Raw genomic sequence first — 18588 nt, forward strand, 5'->3', positions numbered from 1 at the left:
TGTCTTTGTTGTCCAGGGATGAGGCACCAAAACCAACCTTAGCTATGGAATATACATATGGAAGAAGAGCAAAAGGGCATAACACAGTGAGTGTCTTTTTAAAGTGCTATAGCTATACCCATAGATGAAGAAGTAATGATGCAGACTTTGTTGTACATTTTCCTTCTTATCTACGATCAATAAATATATCCAGTTGTGTACTTCATAGCTATGTACTATTAAACTTCAAATACAGTTCAACAGATATAAAGCCAAGCAAATTGTGAGAACATCTTAGCCTTCTCATTTGTTGTGTTTTGGAATGCTGGTATAAGATTCTTTTGTAACTTTGTTGTACATTTATTTGGCATATTTATATTAGTTGTATCAATGTGACTTTCTTCCCCTTTCAATGATGATAATAATATTGTATTACTTGTTTGTCTCCCGAAAAAAAATGCCTAAAATATGGCTTTGAGCTGTGGAAAATGCATGAAAATACAGTACTTAAATTACGAACTATAAGCTTTTTTATAAATACATCTTGAAGTTGGTAGTACTATTTGAGAACGTAGGCCCTAGTTAACCAATAATCCTATTTTCATTTGTTTAGTGTCTCTTCATAGGTAAGTTAGAAACTGTTCAGAATAAAGGGAGATTTTATAGTGTATAGTAGGGAACTAAATTCCTAAACTGAATCTCTTTTGGAATTCGCACATGAAAAGAGGTCATTTTGTAAATAAACTTAGGTCCATGGAAGAGGAGTCTAGAACAGAGAGTCTCACTTTTCTCATAACCAGGGCAGATCTTTAAGGAGTGGTTTCATCCAAATGTTTGATCATTAGATAGAGTATAAGGAGGTAAAATTGCCTGTTGCTGCTTTCTGGATTTACCAATGAAAGTTGTTTCTTAAAACTGTGAAATTAAAAAGGAAAGAAGAAACAGAATATATTGAGATTCATGAAAATACCATTTTTATGACTCAGATGAACTATAGCATGAGTAATCAGCCCAGAAATGGAAATATCCTTTTTGTTGGGAACTTTGAGACTGCTTTCATAAACTTAACTTCTTAGAAGAGCTCTAAAAACTTCCCTTCATCAAATTATGAATCAAGGGAGATTTTCCAATGAAAAATTACTTCCTTTCACAGACATTAGTGATTCAAATATCAACAGCAAAATAAGTTTAGAGATTATAAAAAGTAAGAATTTGTCAAAAATACGAAATACATATATTTAAAATGTGCCTTAATAACCATCTGATTTCCATGTTCATGGAGATGGATTCATAATGTGATTTTTTTCGTCTATTTTTTTCCTCTAAACTTTGTATTATCAAATCTAACTTTTCCATGTTCATTCTGGAAGCTTCATGTCTTTCTCAGATTTAACATTCCCTGATGTTCTATGGAGAAGCTCCCTACACAACTTAAGTGGCCTAAAGGCTCCTCCACTCAGGGCTGGAAGAGAAGATGCTGCTGGCTAGCTGTCTAGGTCGCTCCTCATGAGATAGATGGTCTTGTTTCCACCCACTTGGCTGCCTAGCCCTTTCAAAACCTTCTGTATTTAAGGTTGTATTAGGGATCTCTAGAGAAGCAGAACCAACAGGAGATATCTGTAAATATGAGATTTGTAAAGATATCTCTTGTGCCCGTGGAAATGGAAGAGTCCAGAATCCATAGGGCAGGCTGTGAAGCTGGTAGCTCCAATGAAGGTCTGGATGAACTCCACAGAAGATGCTCGCTGGCTGAAGAAGCAGTTAAAAGGTCTCTCTTGTTCTTTCAAAGCCATCAACTGATTGGGTTATTTCATTGGTGGGAGATAATGCCTTAGTTGATCGCAGATGTAATCAACCACAGATGTAGTCAGTGTGCTGATAATTTAATACACCAGCCTTCTGGCTATCAACCAGCCATGAAATATCCTTGCAGCAGTAGTCAGGCCAGTGCTTGCCTGACCAGACCACTGGACATCATAACTTGGCCAAATTGACACCAGAACCTAACCATCACGAAGGGTTTTATAGAAAGGGAAGCTATTGTTTAGTCCTATCTTGTTCCCCAACCTGCCACTTCTTAGAGGTGGGAGCCTGCCCAGTTCTCCATAGGGGACAGGGATGGGTCATCTGCTTACAGTTTTGCTCAGGCCATCCGGATCAGCAGCCAGGACTGCTGTTTTTTTGCCCTATTTCCTCATGTTGGGTCCTCACAAGCATGCCCAATTTATTTTGTGCGCTTCTGTCTCCCTCACTCAGAATGTTTTATTTCTTTCTAGAATTGTAGCAGTTTTCATAAAGGTAATACTAAGTTTGTTTAACTGATTGGTTTATTTACAATTTGAGTAAGTGTATGCTACATGTGACATTTATAGGCTTTGAGTACCATTTATTCTATTAAGGTATTACTGAAATTAGGGCATTTTTGTATACGTATAGACAGTATAATCTTAATGTTTCATCTTTGTTCTATAGTATAGTTGCTTTGGTGCATTTTATAGGTGGGATGGTGAATGGAGAAAATTTTGACTTTGATATTTTGTATTTTGCTGGCTGGTGCTAATGAAGAATTAAAAGTATTTAAGGAGTGGGCCACCATGCCATGCCTGAGGACCTGGGTTCGATTCCCGGTGCCTGCCCATGTAAAAAAAAATAATAATAATAAAAATAAAAAAATAAAAGTATTTAAGATTTTTTAAATCAAAGGTTTTAGGGGTGCACAGGTGGTTCAGTGGTAGAATGCTTGCCTTTCAGGCAGGAGACCCGGGTTTGATCCCTGGACCATGCACTCCCCCCCAAAAAAAATCAAAGTTTCTTTCTAATATGAAAGAACTGTTTTTCAGCCAAAAGATATCGCTCACTTTTGGGAACTGGGTGGAGGAACCTCTTTATTGGACTTAATCAGCATACCAATCACCAGTGACACTTTACGGTAAGTGAGCCAGCTCCCATGTCCACGGGTGTGTCCACAGGATGACTGTGAGTAGGATTTTGTGCATCAGACTTTCGAGGGGCAGTTTTATGTTGCTGATGGTTTATACCCACTTTATTTAGATGTGTTTAAACAGTAAAGCTTTCAAAGAGGTTTTAAAAGGACAAAGGTTCTGACCTGTGCTGAAGTGAGGCAGCTGGTATTCCAGCTAACAACATATTTTACAAATCTGCAAACAGAAAAAATATGTCAAAGAACACTTGGGCAATGAATTCTATGGTGGAAAAAAAATTGAAAAACTTAACTCTTTGCAATACCATCTCAGTATGAGCTAATTCCTCTCTTTGAGTTTTTTCTTCAGCTGTGTGTTGTTAGTCTACCGGTAAATTTAATGTCAGTTGTTATTATTGAAGCTTCATCCAGGGGAAGACAATGTGTTGGGGGTAGGAGAAAGTCTCTTACTTGCTGACCTTAAAGAATTAGGACTTAGGGGAAAACCTCAAAACCCTTTGGTGGTGTTTTCCTAACAATGACTCCACATGTTGGCCAATTCAGATGTGGAAAATTGTGACATTTCTCAAAATGTGCCTGGGAACCCATTTTAGCCAAGAAAAACAAAACTTTAAAAATCTGAAATATTTTACTCCTGTCAGAGTTTAATACAAACTGTGCTACATGGACCAAAACAAAGGGCTCAGCGGTAATTTATTAAATTTAGGTCACTAAGATCCTTAGCATATTGAATTACTTCTTTTTAACAAGATAATTGTTTTACCATAACTAGTTGGGTACAGGTAATGTTGGTTTCATTCCTCTAGCAATATTTTTTTCTTTTTAAGGAAATCTAATTTACTATCTTTTACTTATTAAAAATTAATGTATGCTTATATAGAAAACTTGGAAAAATACTGAAAGATACAAAGAAGTAAGAGTATTCATAATCACATAAAAAAAGAGCTCTTTGTAACAAGTCCAGGTATTTCTCTCAGTCCTCTTGGTGTTTGTAAATTACTTTGTACAGAATTGGCACGTATTTTAATACACATTTAAATCTTACTTTTTCACTTAAAGCCACATTTTCCTATGGCATTATTTTTCAGAAGCATGAAATTTTACAGCTATATTGTCTTTCATTGTCCCCCCTTAAAGAAGACCAAGAAGTGAAGCTGCCTGGAGGTTAGGGTAGTTCATGGTGGCCTGGCTGAGAAGAAGAGGTGAGGGCAATATTAGCTGAAGGAACAGGAGCTGCCACTTAGCGGGGCCAGAGCTGAAGGGGTGCAGACACCGGGGCGGGCTCCTACCTGGGTTGTGAGCTGACTGCTCTTCTGGCCCTGACTTCTCACTGTCCCTCACTCCCCTTCTCTGGACCCTAAGAGTCCGGGACTGTAAGGCTTGTGGTTATTCTGGCATCTGCAGGAAGCAAATCTTCCCACTGGTTCTTTACCACTTCACTTTGTGAAGTCTTGATCTTCCTTTCCTAGGACCTCAGGGCAGCTGGAGCTAGTCTTAGGAGAGAGGAGAGGCCAGGATTAGAAAGAACATAGGGAGAGAGAGCATAGGCCTGGGTCCAAAGTAGGTTGCTGAGTGAATAAAGAATTCATGGAAAACATTTCACCCTCACTGCATTACTAATCTCAGAGCCCTTTTTTTTTTGACTGGAATTAGTTTGACACATCATTTCCTGATGTTGGACAAAGTTCAGCAATTTAAAAACATATTGCCAAATGCTGTTTAGATCCAGTTTATTTTTAAAATAACTGTTTATAGAATAATTATAGATGCATTGAACATTTCCACAGACTTTGGCCTATTTGTAATGGAGCATTTCCTATAATCTGATTCCCTGTTTGAAGAGTTTACATAGCTGTCACTTGTTGTGAAAATAAAAGTAAATCCTTAAAAACAAGACAAGTATTTCCAACATATTGGAAAGAAAAGGTATAATCTTGGGGGGAAATTGATAATCCATTCCTTTCTTGTTAAAACAAAATTATTTTTTATTGCTATGAAGCTGACACCTAATATTCCTCTATCTGAAAAAAAATTTGAGGATATGCCATGAAATGCTTTTTGTTCATGTATATGTCATGCCAACTTTATTTAATTCTCAAATGGCAACTAATTAACAGAAACATTTCTACCCAAAATTTTGATAAGGAAGCTTTTCCTTTGGGCACAATTTACCTTGGCTCCACCTGGCTCCTGGGCACCTGTTCTAGGCCGCCCTTCCCCTCCACATGTCCTAGTTGGCACTTCCTGATCCTGTCCCCTCTTTCCTCTTGTCCATATCACCCCTGTCCTAGTGAGTTACTTGTGGCTTATTCCTGCCATACCTTTTCCCTTCTCTTTTTGCAAAGCACATTTGAAAAAGTCATTCATTCCCTCATAAGGTGGTTAAATTGTTGTTGATTGCTGATATAGGAGTGGGAGAAGCCAAGGAAAAAAGTCAGAGTCACCCCAGTGGCGTATTGCAGGTGTGTTTTTCAGAGACCATGCATCTCATCCACAGCAGTGACTCTAATGGTGAGAATTTCAAAATAAGTAGAAGGAACAAGGGGAGCACCATGGCAGGTCAAACCAGAGCATATTTTTAAGATCTCCAGCGGTGTGAGTTGATTTCCTGTTTCTGTCAGGCATGGCTATTGCTCTGTTTATTGAAGATTGCTTTAAAAGCTAAACCCGACCCATCTTTTTTTCCCCCAGACATTAACCATATTTAGTTATGAAAATAAAATCAATTTCCTTACTATTAGAAATGTATATATTGTATTATTTTTACAATTGAGCAAATCTGTTAATGAGCCTATTAAAATGACATAGCTGTGACTGGGTAGATAATTTAATAGCACTATAATTTTAAAAATCTTGATAATTAGTGACTAAAACACTACTTTCTGAGTTTAGACCAACAGTATAGAATTTAGTTACTGTTTTCCTTGGATTATGCAGAATTCCTGTTTGCCTTGAACTAAGCAAAAGAACTGAACAACATATAATACAAAATTTCTTGCTGTATCTACCAACAGAATATTTGCCCTATCAGCCAAGGAGGTTATGGTCTATGATTTTGGCTCCATCCCCACGCATCTTATTCTAGCAGTATTGAATCTAACATTCTCTTAGATTTCTCTTTGATTTGTAGAACATGAGTTACTCGTGCGTATGGCAGCTGCAGTGGTGTATCTGGTGGTCAGGGGTATGCTTTCAGAGAGCAGCCCCATAGAGTAGAAAGACGTGGCTTTGATTCTAAATTCTAGCTCTACAATAAACTAGTTAAACAAATCTGTGTCTCAGACTTCTAAAACATATCACGGATATATTAATGTCTTCTAGGAAGGGTTGTTGTAGTGATTCAATAAGGTAGGTGGACCCTAACATGATCCATCAGTTTTCTTCTCCTTCACATGGTTGTGTTGCTGTTGCTGTTATTATTTTCACTTCCCCTTCTTTGAAGAAGACAGTAAAATTAGATCTAAACATGGCATCGTTGGACACAATTCCTCCAGATTCTCTAGCTGAACTGGATTGTCATTCAGACAAGAACTTGTCACTATTGGTTCTAACACTTACATATTGCTAGGAAAAGCATTGGAATTAGTAGAGTATAATTTTGGTCTTTTTTTTTTTTGGTCTTAGAATAAGTTCTTTTTTTTTTTCTTAAACTGTAGTGTTATTCTAAGATAATATATTTTAGTATGCTAGGATTTCAAAGTGTTAATTATTTGAAGACTTTTTGAAAAATGCTTTTGTTTCTTTAGGACGTTTTCTATTGTTCTTGTTCTGGATCTTTCAAAACCTAATGACCTTTGGCCCACCATGGAAAATCTGTTGCAAGTCACAAAAAGTCATGTAGATAAAGTAATAATGAAACTGGCAAAGACAAACTCTAAAGCAGCTTCTGAGCTGAGACAGAAGATGTGGAGTAATATGCAGAAGGACCATCCAGTGAGTTCCGTTGGGATTATTCCTAGAATCTTAAATCCAATATGTGGTAAAAGATAACATCACTAACAACTTTAGATTTTTTATGCATGACTTGAAATTCATTTGATGTAGATGAACCTGTTCACTGGAAAATTATAGCAATTTAATAAAAGCTCAGTAAGAGCAAAACAAGGGAAAAGACTTCTTATGTCTTCTTGTTAGACATCCACTGCAATTGTTATGGCATATTGCACCAATCAAAAGAATAGAGGTTTTTTTTTCTTAACTTTTTTTATTATATGGTATAACATATATGCAAAGCAAAGAAATAAAAAAGCAGTAGTTTTCAAAGCACCCTTCAACAAGTGGTTACAGGACAGACCCCAGAGTTTGTCATGGGCTGCCATATGATCCTCTCATATTTTTCCTTTTAGCTGCTCCAGAATATAGGCAGCTAGAGGGCTTAAATACTTTTTAAAATCATCACAATCGACTTTTTTTCCTTCTTTTTTTGGTGAATAATAACATATATACCAAAAAGCTATAAATTTCAAAGCACAGCACCACAATTAGTTGTAGAACATATTTCAGACTTTGACATGGGTTACAATTTCACAATTTTAGGTTTTTACTTCTAGCTGCTCTAAAATACTGGAGACTAAAAGAGATATCAATTTAATGATTCAGCATTTATATTCATTTGTTATGTCTTGTCTTCTCTGTGTAATTCCACCATCACCTTTGATCTTTCCATCCCTCTCTTTAGGGGTGTTTGGGCTATGGCAGTTCTAAATTTCTCATATTGTAAGGGTCTGTCACTAATATGGGGTAGAGAGGTGGAACTATCTGATGTTCTGGAGAGGCTTGGCTAGGTTTCAGGACTTATCTGGACCAGGGACCCATCTGGAGGTTGTAAATTTCTGGCAAGTTACTCTAGTACCTGAACCCTTGTGGGATCTTATATATTGCCCTAGGTATTCTTTAGGATTGGCTGAAATGGTCCTGGTTGGGGGCTGGCAGGTTATGATAGGTAGCAAGGTCTACCTGAAGCTTGCGTAAGAGCAACCTCCAGAGTAGCCTCTCCACTCTAGTTGAACTCTCTCTGCCACTGATACTTTATTAATTACACTTCTTTTCCCCCTTTTGCTCAGGATGAAATTGTTGATCCCACAGTGCCAGATCTGGATTCATCCCTGGGTGTCATCTCCCATGTCACCAGGGATCATGTCATGTCCACGTAGGGGGGAGGGCAATGATTTCACTTGCAGAGTTGAGCTTAGAGAGACTGAGGCCACATCTGAGCAACCACAGAGGTCCTCCAGAAGTAACTTTTAGGCATGCCTATAGGTAGTCTAAGCTTCTCCGCTACCTACATAAGCTTCGCAAGAGTAAGCCTCATGATCGAGGGCATGGCCTATTGTTTTGGGTATCCCTAAAGTTTGACACAGTATCAGGGGATTCCCTGATAGTTAAGTTTAATAGTTCCATATTCTTTCTCCCCTCTCTCCGGGGACTTTGCCAATACTTTTTGATTATCTACTTAATATATTCTAGGATGTTTCTAGGCATTACAATATTCTATACAGAATTAAAGGACCTCTTTCTTTTTCTGTGCTTCTTGTGTTTCAGTTGTTCAAATGAGCTATACAGATAGGTTGAATTAGATTATGCACTACAAAAAATTTCAGTTCCAGATCAAATAAATCTTTCTTCCATTGGTCTCAAAGAGTATGTGTGGTTCTAAAATATAGACACTGTCTTCCTTACCCCTATGTTCTGAAGTACTTTAACCCCAACCTGTTCGGCTTTGTTCTTGTCTCTAAATATCAGGTTGTATATATAAAACAGCCTCTCAAAATCCAGAAATAATAATCACCACTCCAGACTTAATGTGTCTGCTCTAAAAGCTTATAATCTAGGCTCCTGTTTTCTTATAAAAAGAATAGAGTTTTAATGTAATAGTTTGATATTGATTTTATAATTTCTGTAAAAGGAAGATTTAAAAAACAGACTGTACAGAAGTTACCTGGCAAAGATTAGATGAAGCTATAAATTTAAGCAAGGAGTAGTTATAACCGCCTTCCCCATTATTCTCTATTTTTCGTTCATTCAGTGTCCATCACATATTCATGTCTTTTGATTATCTGACAACTAATTAAATTATTAAGTTGCAATCATAGTACCACAAGTCTTTTAAAATAACCATGAATATCATTTTCTAGAAAACAGAGCAGCATTTGGTATTGCCCAGAGTTTGTAAAAATGTGATTTACATAGGTAAGATTGGAACAAAACAGTTTTATGGGTCATATCTCACTTTGATTTGTTGCACATTACTATGGAGCATCATTAATGGTTTGTACATTTCTTATCCTTTTGGCTCGAATGGATGAAAGGATTAGCAACTCGATGTAGAGATATGAATGCTAATGTTTCACCAGTATGCATTGCCTTTATCTTTTCCCATTTCACAAAGACCATCATCTTATAGAATGCGTAGAAATGCTATTACAATAAACAGCTAATACAAAATAAAAAGATGACACATTGTATAAGAAAATTAAAAAGCAGAATCATAAGATATACAGTAATTTCGGGAATTGCTTTTTCTCATTTTATACTTTAGAAATACAATTTAAGAAGTGAAGCACACTAACACAACATCTATAAAGAGACTGAAAGTGATATGTTTTTGAAAGTAAATAGAAATTACTAAACACATAGCAATAACTAGTTAGTTACATTAAATTCTGTGAAATGTGTTTAACAGGATCGTGAATTAATTGACCCATTTCCAATACCTCTCGTCATAATTGGAAGTAAATACGATGTTTTTCAGGTAAGCCCTTAGCTCTTCCACTTCCAGTTGAGTTTGTTGTGCATATTTGGGGGGAAAATAAAAGTAATAATGAAATAAGAGAAGTGGCTTTGGAAGGGATAAGTAAAGGAGTCACACATCCTAAAGATTTTGGGAAAGAAAAAATAGGTATGGAACAATAAAAGCAGTGGTTAGAATGTAGAGAAGGTGGAAGATTTAGGAAATGATTCTTAAACTCAATCACCAAAGGATAGGACTTACTTCCCAACTTTTAAATGGAAAAAAGTAGAAAATGAGTTTCATTTTATCTTTGTTTGTCAGCAAATCTATAGGGCGTTCCACACCATGAAACATGCAAATATCTAAATTCCATCATCCTAAGGGTTTAAACAAAGAAAGATCAGATAGCTGTAGCTCTAGAAGACTGCAGCTATTGCTCACCTCTCTGTACAAACAAATATCAAGGTAATGAAATCCTTGCTCATCAGGGTGCATTTCAAAAAAAGGAAGAACTAATCTATTTCTACATCTAATAATTTGCATCTTTCTGCTACAGATAATTAGTTCTTTCAATTAGTTTTTTTCTTTTTAATACCATATTTCTACAGGATTTTGACTCTGAGAAGAGAAAGACAATATGCAAGACACTTCGATTTGTTGCACATTACTATGGAGCATCATTAATGGTTTGTACTTTTCTTATCCTTTTGGCTCGAATGGATGAAAGGATTAGCAACTCAATGTAGAGATATGAATGCTAATGTTTTCACCAGTATGCATTGCCTTTATCTTTTCCCATTACGCAAAGACCATCACCTTATAGTGTTTGATAATATGTCTATGAATATGCTCTGTTCATTGGCTTACCTCTTCTTTGGAACTAGAGTTCTAAATTGTTTGTATCCGTAAGCTCCAATTAATCTTAAAGAGATACATCAGTTATTCATTTATTTATTATTTACTTACTTACCTATTTACTTATAGTTTCCCCTTTAGAATTAGAATCTGTATTCCCTTAAAAGAAAAGGGAGGGGAAAAAAACCTTAAGAATGTATGTGCTCTTGTAACTTAATAAAAAATATTGTTTGTTGTGGTTAAAAGCATAAACTCTGGAGTTGTACTGCCTGGGTTCAAATCTCAGGGCACCCACCACTAGATATGTAAGAGCTGTAGGATCTTCTTGTGCCCTTGCTGGCCTCTTCCCCACCCCTTACCAACTTGGTGCAGAGCTGGCCTGCATTCCCAGTGTAGATCTCTGGTTCCAGGTCCAGCAGTAGCAGAGTAACCCTCGTGCACATACTGGGAGCGTATATTTCTGGCCCAATCTGTCTGGTGGTGGCCTGAGGGACTCACTGTCCCAGAACTTGCCCTGCATGTAGAAGGCAGCTCACAGAGTTCTCCTACAGAAAACAGTGGGAAGGCAGTTAAGTAGATATCTGGGTATATGATTGCTGGCTGTAGGACATACAGTGTCATGCCTGGGACCATGAGGAAATTGTTTCCTAGGGGAGAGGGTACACTTGGAACCATGTAAATGGGGTAATTCCACGGGCCAAACAAGACACATGGGTAGAAATGACCAGGGATACCCTTACGCTTGGGTCTGGAGCTGTTCTCTAAACTGTTGTATGGAAGAGTTTTGCAGAGCACTCCCACTGGTCAGTCTGCAAAGAGTGGGAAAGGGTTTTTGATTTTTTCCTACTTTTATGTTTTGTAGTTGTTCTTAGCTCCTGGCATTCAAAGAAAACTCTGTAGTAACAGCTGATTAGAAGCTTAAGGAACAGATGCCTCAGAGTCTAAATTCCAATAATAACACATTAAAGTAGCAGAATGTCCAGGTTTCGACAAAAGTTTGCAAAACATGCAAAGAAACAGGGAATATTGACCCTGGTAAATAATGAGGAGGGTCAGACCTGAGACATTCCAGACAAAGACTTTTTTTTAATAATGGTCCTAAATATGCTGAAAGAGCTAAATAAGAACATGGACAAAGAACTCCAGGAAATCAGGAAAATGATACATGAACACAGATACCAATAGAAAAATGGAATTTATGAAGAGGAACCAATCAGAGCTGAAGACCACAGTAACAGTAATTTTAAATTTCCTAGAGCAGTTCAGCAGCAGATTGGAGGTGACAAAAGAAAGAATAAGTGTACTTGAAGATAAGACCATTGAAATCATCCAGTCTAAGGATAAGGAAGAGGAAAGAATGAAGAAAAGTGAACTGAGGAACCTGTGGGACACCATCAGGCATACCAATATACATCTATGGGAGTCCCAAAAGGAGATGAAAGAAAAGGGCAGGCCATTTTTAAAGAAATAATGACTGAAAATTGCTCAAATGTTAAAAAATATATTAATATGAATATCCAGGACACTCAGTGTTAACTACAAACAGAATAACCCAGATATATATCACACCATACCATATTATAAGCAAACTGTTCAATGCCAAAGATAAAGAGAGAATTCTGAAAGCCTCAAGAGAGAAGCAACATGTCACATACAAGGGAACCTCGATAAGATTAAATGCTAGTTTCTCATCAGAAGCCAAGAAGGCTTGGGAAGACATAGTTAAAGCTCTAAGAGCAAAAAATCACCAACTAAGAATTGTATTTTTGGCAGATCGCTTTCAAAAATGAGGGAAGGGGTGGTGTGATGGTGGCTTAGTGACAGAATTCTTGCCTGCTATGCCAGAGACCCAGGTTAGATTCCCAGTGTCTGCCAATGCAAAAAAAAAATGAGGGCAGTATTAAGACATTCCCAGATGATCAAAAGCTGAGTAAGTTCATTACCATTAGACCAGCTCTATAAGAAATGCTAAAGGGAGTTCGCAGGTTGAAAGGAAAGGACAGTAGACATTGACTGAACCACATGAAAAAATTAAGATCTCCAGCAAAAATAATTAAATGGGCAGATATAAATACCAGTACTGTTGTATTTTTGGTTTTTAACTCTACTTTTACTTCTTACAAGATCTAAAAGGCAAATGCATGAAATATAATGATGTCAGTTTGGAACTCATAATATATAAATACATAATTTGTGACAAGAACTACTCAAATGTGAGGGGACAGAGAGGTATGGGAACATAATTTATGTGTGCTGTTGAATTTAAGTTATCAAAGCAAATGAGGTTGTTATAGAATTAGGATGCAAAATTTAAGCCCCATGGTAAACAAACAAAAAAAATATCAGAGAATATGCACTCACAGAGACAGAAAGTAGAGTATGGGTTACCAGGGATGGGGGGAAGGGCCAATGACCAATGAGGAGTTAATGCATAATGAGTTTTAGAATTTGTTTGAGGAGATGGGAAGTTTCCAGGAATGGATGGTAGAACAGTGTGAACGTGATTAATCCCACCGAATGGCGTGCTTGGCGGAGAATGGGTTGGGAAGATGTATGTTGTATGTATGTTTTCACAATTTAAAAAAAGAGAGAGATAAAGAGATAATGACAATTAAATGCAATATATGATACTGGGTAGGATGTAAGAGTAGAAGAGAAAAGACTCAAAAGGACGTTATTGGGACATAAAAAAAATTAGAATATAGAATGCGAGCTTTTTATCAATATTATACTTCTTGAACCCGATAACTGCACTTAAGGTGATTACATAAGTGAACATTCTTATTCATAGGAAATATGTATGGAAGTATTACATGTTCAAAAATTATGATTTGTGCAACCTGCTCTCAAATGTCCAGATAATAGGTAGATGGATGGATAGATTAAAAGAATGATAATATCACAGGTGACAAAGTATTAAAATAGGTGGATCTGAGTATCCGGAGGGGGTTATGTTAGAGTTCCCTGAATGGGGTTTTTATTATTTTTGCAACTGCCTGATAAGTTTGAAATTATTTCAAAATAAAAAGTTAAAAACAAACAACAATAAAAACAGAAGGACGTCGACAAATAGGACTTAAAATTCTGATATGTAAGGACCAATGTAAAATCATATTCTACCATTTAAAATGTGATAACTCTCCTTAAATAGTTGAAGGACTGTCCCATGGAAAAGAGATTAAATTTCTTTGCTCTAGGAGAGTCAAGAATGAGGAATCAATAGAGTGAGTTTAGCTCAAAATAAGAAAGAACTTTCTAATACTGTTATTATCTGAAAATGGAATCAGTTGCTTTGGGAGATAAGTTCCCAGGCATTGAATTTGTTCAAGCAGAAGCTCTATAGCTATTTTTGGCGGATATTTTAGAGGCAATTGATGCAGTAGACAGGGGAGCTGAAGAAGATAACATCCTCCCAAGCTCTACATGTCTATGAAATACATCTGTGATTAAGTTTTTTCTCCTGTCCCATAAAAGGAACAATATAATGAAGTTAAACAGAACAATTGTATTTTTAAAAAACTCAAATTTTCTTTATTTTTATCTAAAAATTTTCTCAGTAGAAGCATTCAATTTTTTAAAATTGGTCTTTTTTCTTAAATAAATATATTAGATATTACATATTCACATGAGTGTTCTCCTTTGAATACTTTCTCTGGGAACCTGTTCTTAATCGAGAATGAAGCTTGTGGATTTGTCATTGGAACCAGAAAATTGGTCTGTATGCCTCATAATGACATTTCATTTTGGTTCAAGTATACTTCCTTCTTTCATACATCTAATCATTCTGAATTGGCTCTTAGTGGCTTCGGCTATCCCCAGAAATCAAATCTAATCTTAAAAGATTTGTAGAGGGTGGGCCACAGTGGCTCAGCAGGCAAGAATGCTCGCCTGCCATGCCAGAGGACCCAGGTTCGATACCTGGTGCCTGCCCATGTAAAAAAAAACAAACAAACAAACAAAAGATTTGTAGAGTATACAGAGTTCTGGTTTACGCCTGATGCCACAGCACAATTTTTAATAGTGCTTTCCTCCTTTCATTATCCAAAATGTCCTTGTTATGTGCCACCACTGAGTGTATTCAGTAGCTTATTTTGCAGGCTCCAAAAGCAATTCAAAAGAGAAGTCAAACTTCCTTTTCATGAATATCAGTCTCGTGGGACCAGATCTGCAGCTCCCACATTGATGCTTTGAAGGTAGTAAAATGCTCTTGGATGTAAAAATTATTTATGAGGTATACTTCCTGTTTCCTAACCAAACAGATCGCATTTTGGAACTTTTCAGTTAGACCATAAGAGTACGTGAATGTATGCTTACACACATGCAGTTTTAAACAATTCCTTTGGTGCTGATTATGGACTCATAAGTAGGAGTGGCTGAAATGAGCAGAGAATAAGTCCCTTCACATAATGCACATGTGAATTTTGAAAAGTAAACAAAACCAAGTTATAGAGATTTTTCTTTTCCTTTTTCCAGGTTTTGTTTTGTCAATTCAAACGTAACTATTTGATGGGCAAATAAATATTAATTCTCTCTGCAATCTATATTTGTGCAAAGCCATATTTATTTTACCTGTTTCTGTGATTAGAAAGTAAAGTATGTAATTTATTCTCCTGATTTTTTTTCTTTAAGTTTACCAGTAAGTCAGAAGCTCTGTTACTAAAAATACGTGGAATTATCAACCAATTGGCATTTGGCATTGACAAAAGGTAATCTATTTTAAATCTTTTTATTTTTTGCCTGTATTTCTCATCTAATTATCATTCTCACCAGCCTTTTGCTTTTTGACTGGGAAAGTGCCCCAAATAGCTGTTCTTAAAGATATAATTTCAGCTTATCTCCTGCATGTTATATTGTTGAAATATTTCTCAAATTTTACAGCTAAAATGTTACGTAGTACTTAGTTTGAGACAAGAATAAAATGATCCTATTGCACCTGCTTCCCTCATTTCTTTACTTCTTTTGCCCCATGTTATAGGAACTTGTCCTCTGTTGTTACTTTCTTATATTGATTTGAACTGTAATTGGTAATTTTAGTATGTATCTTACATTGCTACCTGCCTTGGTTTTGATCTAAGGTAATTTAGGTCTGTCACTTTTTTTTCTATAAAACCTTTATTTTACTTTTTGAAATCACTTACATTGGTTTTTACTAAATCTATTTTTTAGCAGTGCTTTCATTCATGGCTAGATATAAAACTTTTCTCTAGTGTTTACAGTGGAGAGTAGCAAGATATTCGATTACTAAACTAAACTTGATTATTTTTTCTTGTTACCCATGCAGCAAATCAATATGTGTGGATCAGAATAAACCACTGTTTATCACAGCAGGATTGGATTCTTTAAGTCAAATAGGTTGGTGAACTTATTAGGATTGTTCAGTCTTTTTTTAATTGCTTATTGATTTTATCCTAGTACATGTTCACGTGGTCTCCAACATAGCACTATTTCTGGTTTCATTTTCACTGCTGTTTTCCTCTGTTTATGCTGTACACAATATTGATGCAGCATGTGTCGTACTGGTATATTTGTTATGGAAGGGATGCCACTACCTAAGAGACTGATTTCTGATCTCTATCCCACTAAAAAATTTGTATGTATTCACCTTTCCTGTTAGGATTTCCAGGTACTTTTAGATTTTTGCTTCTTGAGTTTAGAAGAAACCAGGAGAATAGCAGGATCAGAAAATACAGAGCTACCATGGACAATGGTAAAAAATACAAGAGATAAAAATGATGGAAGAAAAAAAAAGATGAAAGAAACAGAAAAGAACAGAGTTATGCTAATTAGGTGTGCCTTCATTTTTCATTATAAAAATAGCTTGCCTCTTCTAATAGAATGTATTTCATAAAATTAGAGGTTCAGTAGGCTCCTAAAGCCAAAGGCACTTTAAGAGTTTATATAGTCGAGCCCCTTCCCTTTCTTCAGAAGCTATTTTCATTGTGAAGATCTTTAGGCCCAGCAACTCTTTATACTCTGGGGTGGCATAGTTTGGTTTTAACACTCTGTAATGGGCAATAGTTTTCTTTTTTTCCCCCTAACTTCATCCCCATTACTCCTATAAGATAAAGGTGACTTGACTTCAAGAGAACTTATGATGAGATTACAGATTGAATTGGAATGAAAGGAAGAGAGGTGGTTTTGCATAATGAGTGATCGTAGAGACTGACTTATAATTACCACTGGCACCAGTTTAATTTCGGTAGCAGTGAGAATCATTATGTATACTGATAGATAATGCTGAGGAATAGTTGGAGGTTAGAAATTTGAGAATTACTGAGAATTTTAATTTGAGAATTAAAAGTTGTGAAGTTTAGACCTCATCAAAATTTTAAACTTCTGCCCTGTGAAAGCCCATGTGAAGAGGATGAAAAGATGAGTTGGAACTGGAAGGAAACATTTTCAAAGCACATATCTTCCTAAGGACTAGTATCTAGAATATCTAAGTAACTCTCAAAACTTGTTAGTAAAAAACAAACTTTTCAATTAGAAAATGGGGATATAGACACTTCACCAAAAAGGATATGCAGATGGCAAAAATGCACATGAAATGATGTTCAACATCGTTAGCCATATGGGAAATGCAAATTTTTAAAAATGCAAATACAGTGAGATATCATTATATTTCTATCAGAATGGCTAAAATAAAAAATAGTAACAAGACCAAATGTTGGTAAGGATACAGATAAACTGGATCACTCCCACATTGCTGATGGGAATGTAAACTGGAATGTAAACAGCCATTCTGGAAGACAGTTTGGCAGTTTCTTATAAACATGCAACTACCATATGTCCTAGAAATTGCACTTTTGGGTGTTTATCCCAAATAAATGAAAGCTTATGTTCACATAAAAACCTGTACATAAATGTTCATAGCAGCTTTATTTGTAATAGCCCAAAGCTGTAAACAACCCAGCTGTCTTTTGACAGATAATGATTAAACATTATCTTCTTTATTTATAATGTAAGCATTATAAATGTATTTATAAGGTAAACATTATAGTACATCCATATTATGGGATACTATTCAGCGATAAAAAGGAACACTTTCAATTCATAGAACCACCTGGATGCTTCTCCAGGAAATTATACTGAATGGAAAAAATCATACATAAATATGATGCTATTTATATAACATTTTGAAATGAGAAGATTTTAGAAGTGGAGGACAGATTAGTGGTTGCAGGGGTAAAGGATGGGAGGAAGGGGGCTGAGGTTATAAAAGGGCAATAGGTAGGATTCTTGTGGTGACAAAACTGTTCAGCATCTTAACTGTGGTGGATGTGTGAACCTACCCAGAGGATACAATTGTATAGAATTTTAACACATACGCACAGATGAGTACAAGTAACACATGTGAAATCTGAATGTGCCTGGTGAGTCATATCAATGTCTTTCCCACGAAAGTGGTCAGGGAACCCTGGAAGACCAAGTGAGACAGTTTTGGTGAACAGCATAGATGCTGCACTAGAAAGAATGCAAAATCTTGGATTACAGATTGAAAATATTAGGAACTGGCAGTGAAACTTTAAATTACATAAGAAATACATATTTATATAATTCTGTCTGTCATTTTGAAATTTCCCCCTTTTACTCAACAGTATGCCTTAAACTTAATGGTTTTTCCATGCTAATGCTATGTATAGACCTTTTTGTTATTCTAACTGATGGATAGTGTTACAAAGCATGGCCCTGCTGTAATAACTTTAGTTCACCATTTCCCTATTGATGGGCATTTTAGCTGTGGCCGGTTTTTCAGTAATACAAATGATGCTGCAGAGTGAAAGCCTTAGTGCGGAAATCTCTAGGGTAAACAAACACCATGGAATGGAATTGCTTGCTAAGAGGGTTTTTTTTTTTTTTCTGTTTTAATAGATAATGCCAGATTACCCTCCAAAATATCTAAATTGGAAAATTTACACTCTAACTAATAGCCCATGAGTATCTGTTTCATTATTTCTCCATGAACACATAAAAATATCAGAATTTTATGATATTCCTTGGGGTGGGGGATGGGCAGCAGTTTAAATGTGTTGAATGAGTTTTGTAATTTACCCCTGCTAACCTTTTCCTCCCCTTTCTCTTG

General features: G+C 36.1%; 1 protein-coding gene and 1 long non-coding RNA gene across 4 annotated transcripts in view; one reads left to right on the top strand and one right to left on the bottom strand.

The window, feature by feature from the left end:
- The window catches only part of LOC143660760 (uncharacterized), a 107606-nt gene that overhangs the window by 79115 nt on the left and 9903 nt on the right, over positions 1 to 18588 (bottom strand). The gene's annotated exons all lie outside the window — the stretch shown is intronic.
- DYNC2LI1 (dynein cytoplasmic 2 light intermediate chain 1) overlaps positions 1 to 18588 on the top strand; it is a 41389-nt gene that overhangs the window by 15813 nt on the left and 6988 nt on the right. Inside the window, exons 4-10 of the mRNA XM_077134112.1 lie at positions 17 to 86; positions 2820 to 2908; positions 6667 to 6853; positions 9603 to 9671; positions 10259 to 10336; positions 15135 to 15211; positions 15787 to 15857. Coding sequence (XP_076990227.1) covers positions 17 to 86; positions 2820 to 2908; positions 6667 to 6853; positions 9603 to 9671; positions 10259 to 10336; positions 15135 to 15211; positions 15787 to 15857 — 641 coding nt within the window. The remainder of the gene's footprint in view (positions 1 to 16; positions 87 to 2819; positions 2909 to 6666; positions 6854 to 9602; positions 9672 to 10258; positions 10337 to 15134; positions 15212 to 15786; positions 15858 to 18588) is intronic.

The sequence above is a fragment of the Tamandua tetradactyla genome, chromosome 17, assembly GCF_023851605.1.
Source record: "Tamandua tetradactyla isolate mTamTet1 chromosome 17, mTamTet1.pri, whole genome shotgun sequence".
Classification (NCBI taxonomy): Eukaryota; Metazoa; Chordata; class Mammalia; order Pilosa; family Myrmecophagidae; genus Tamandua; species Tamandua tetradactyla.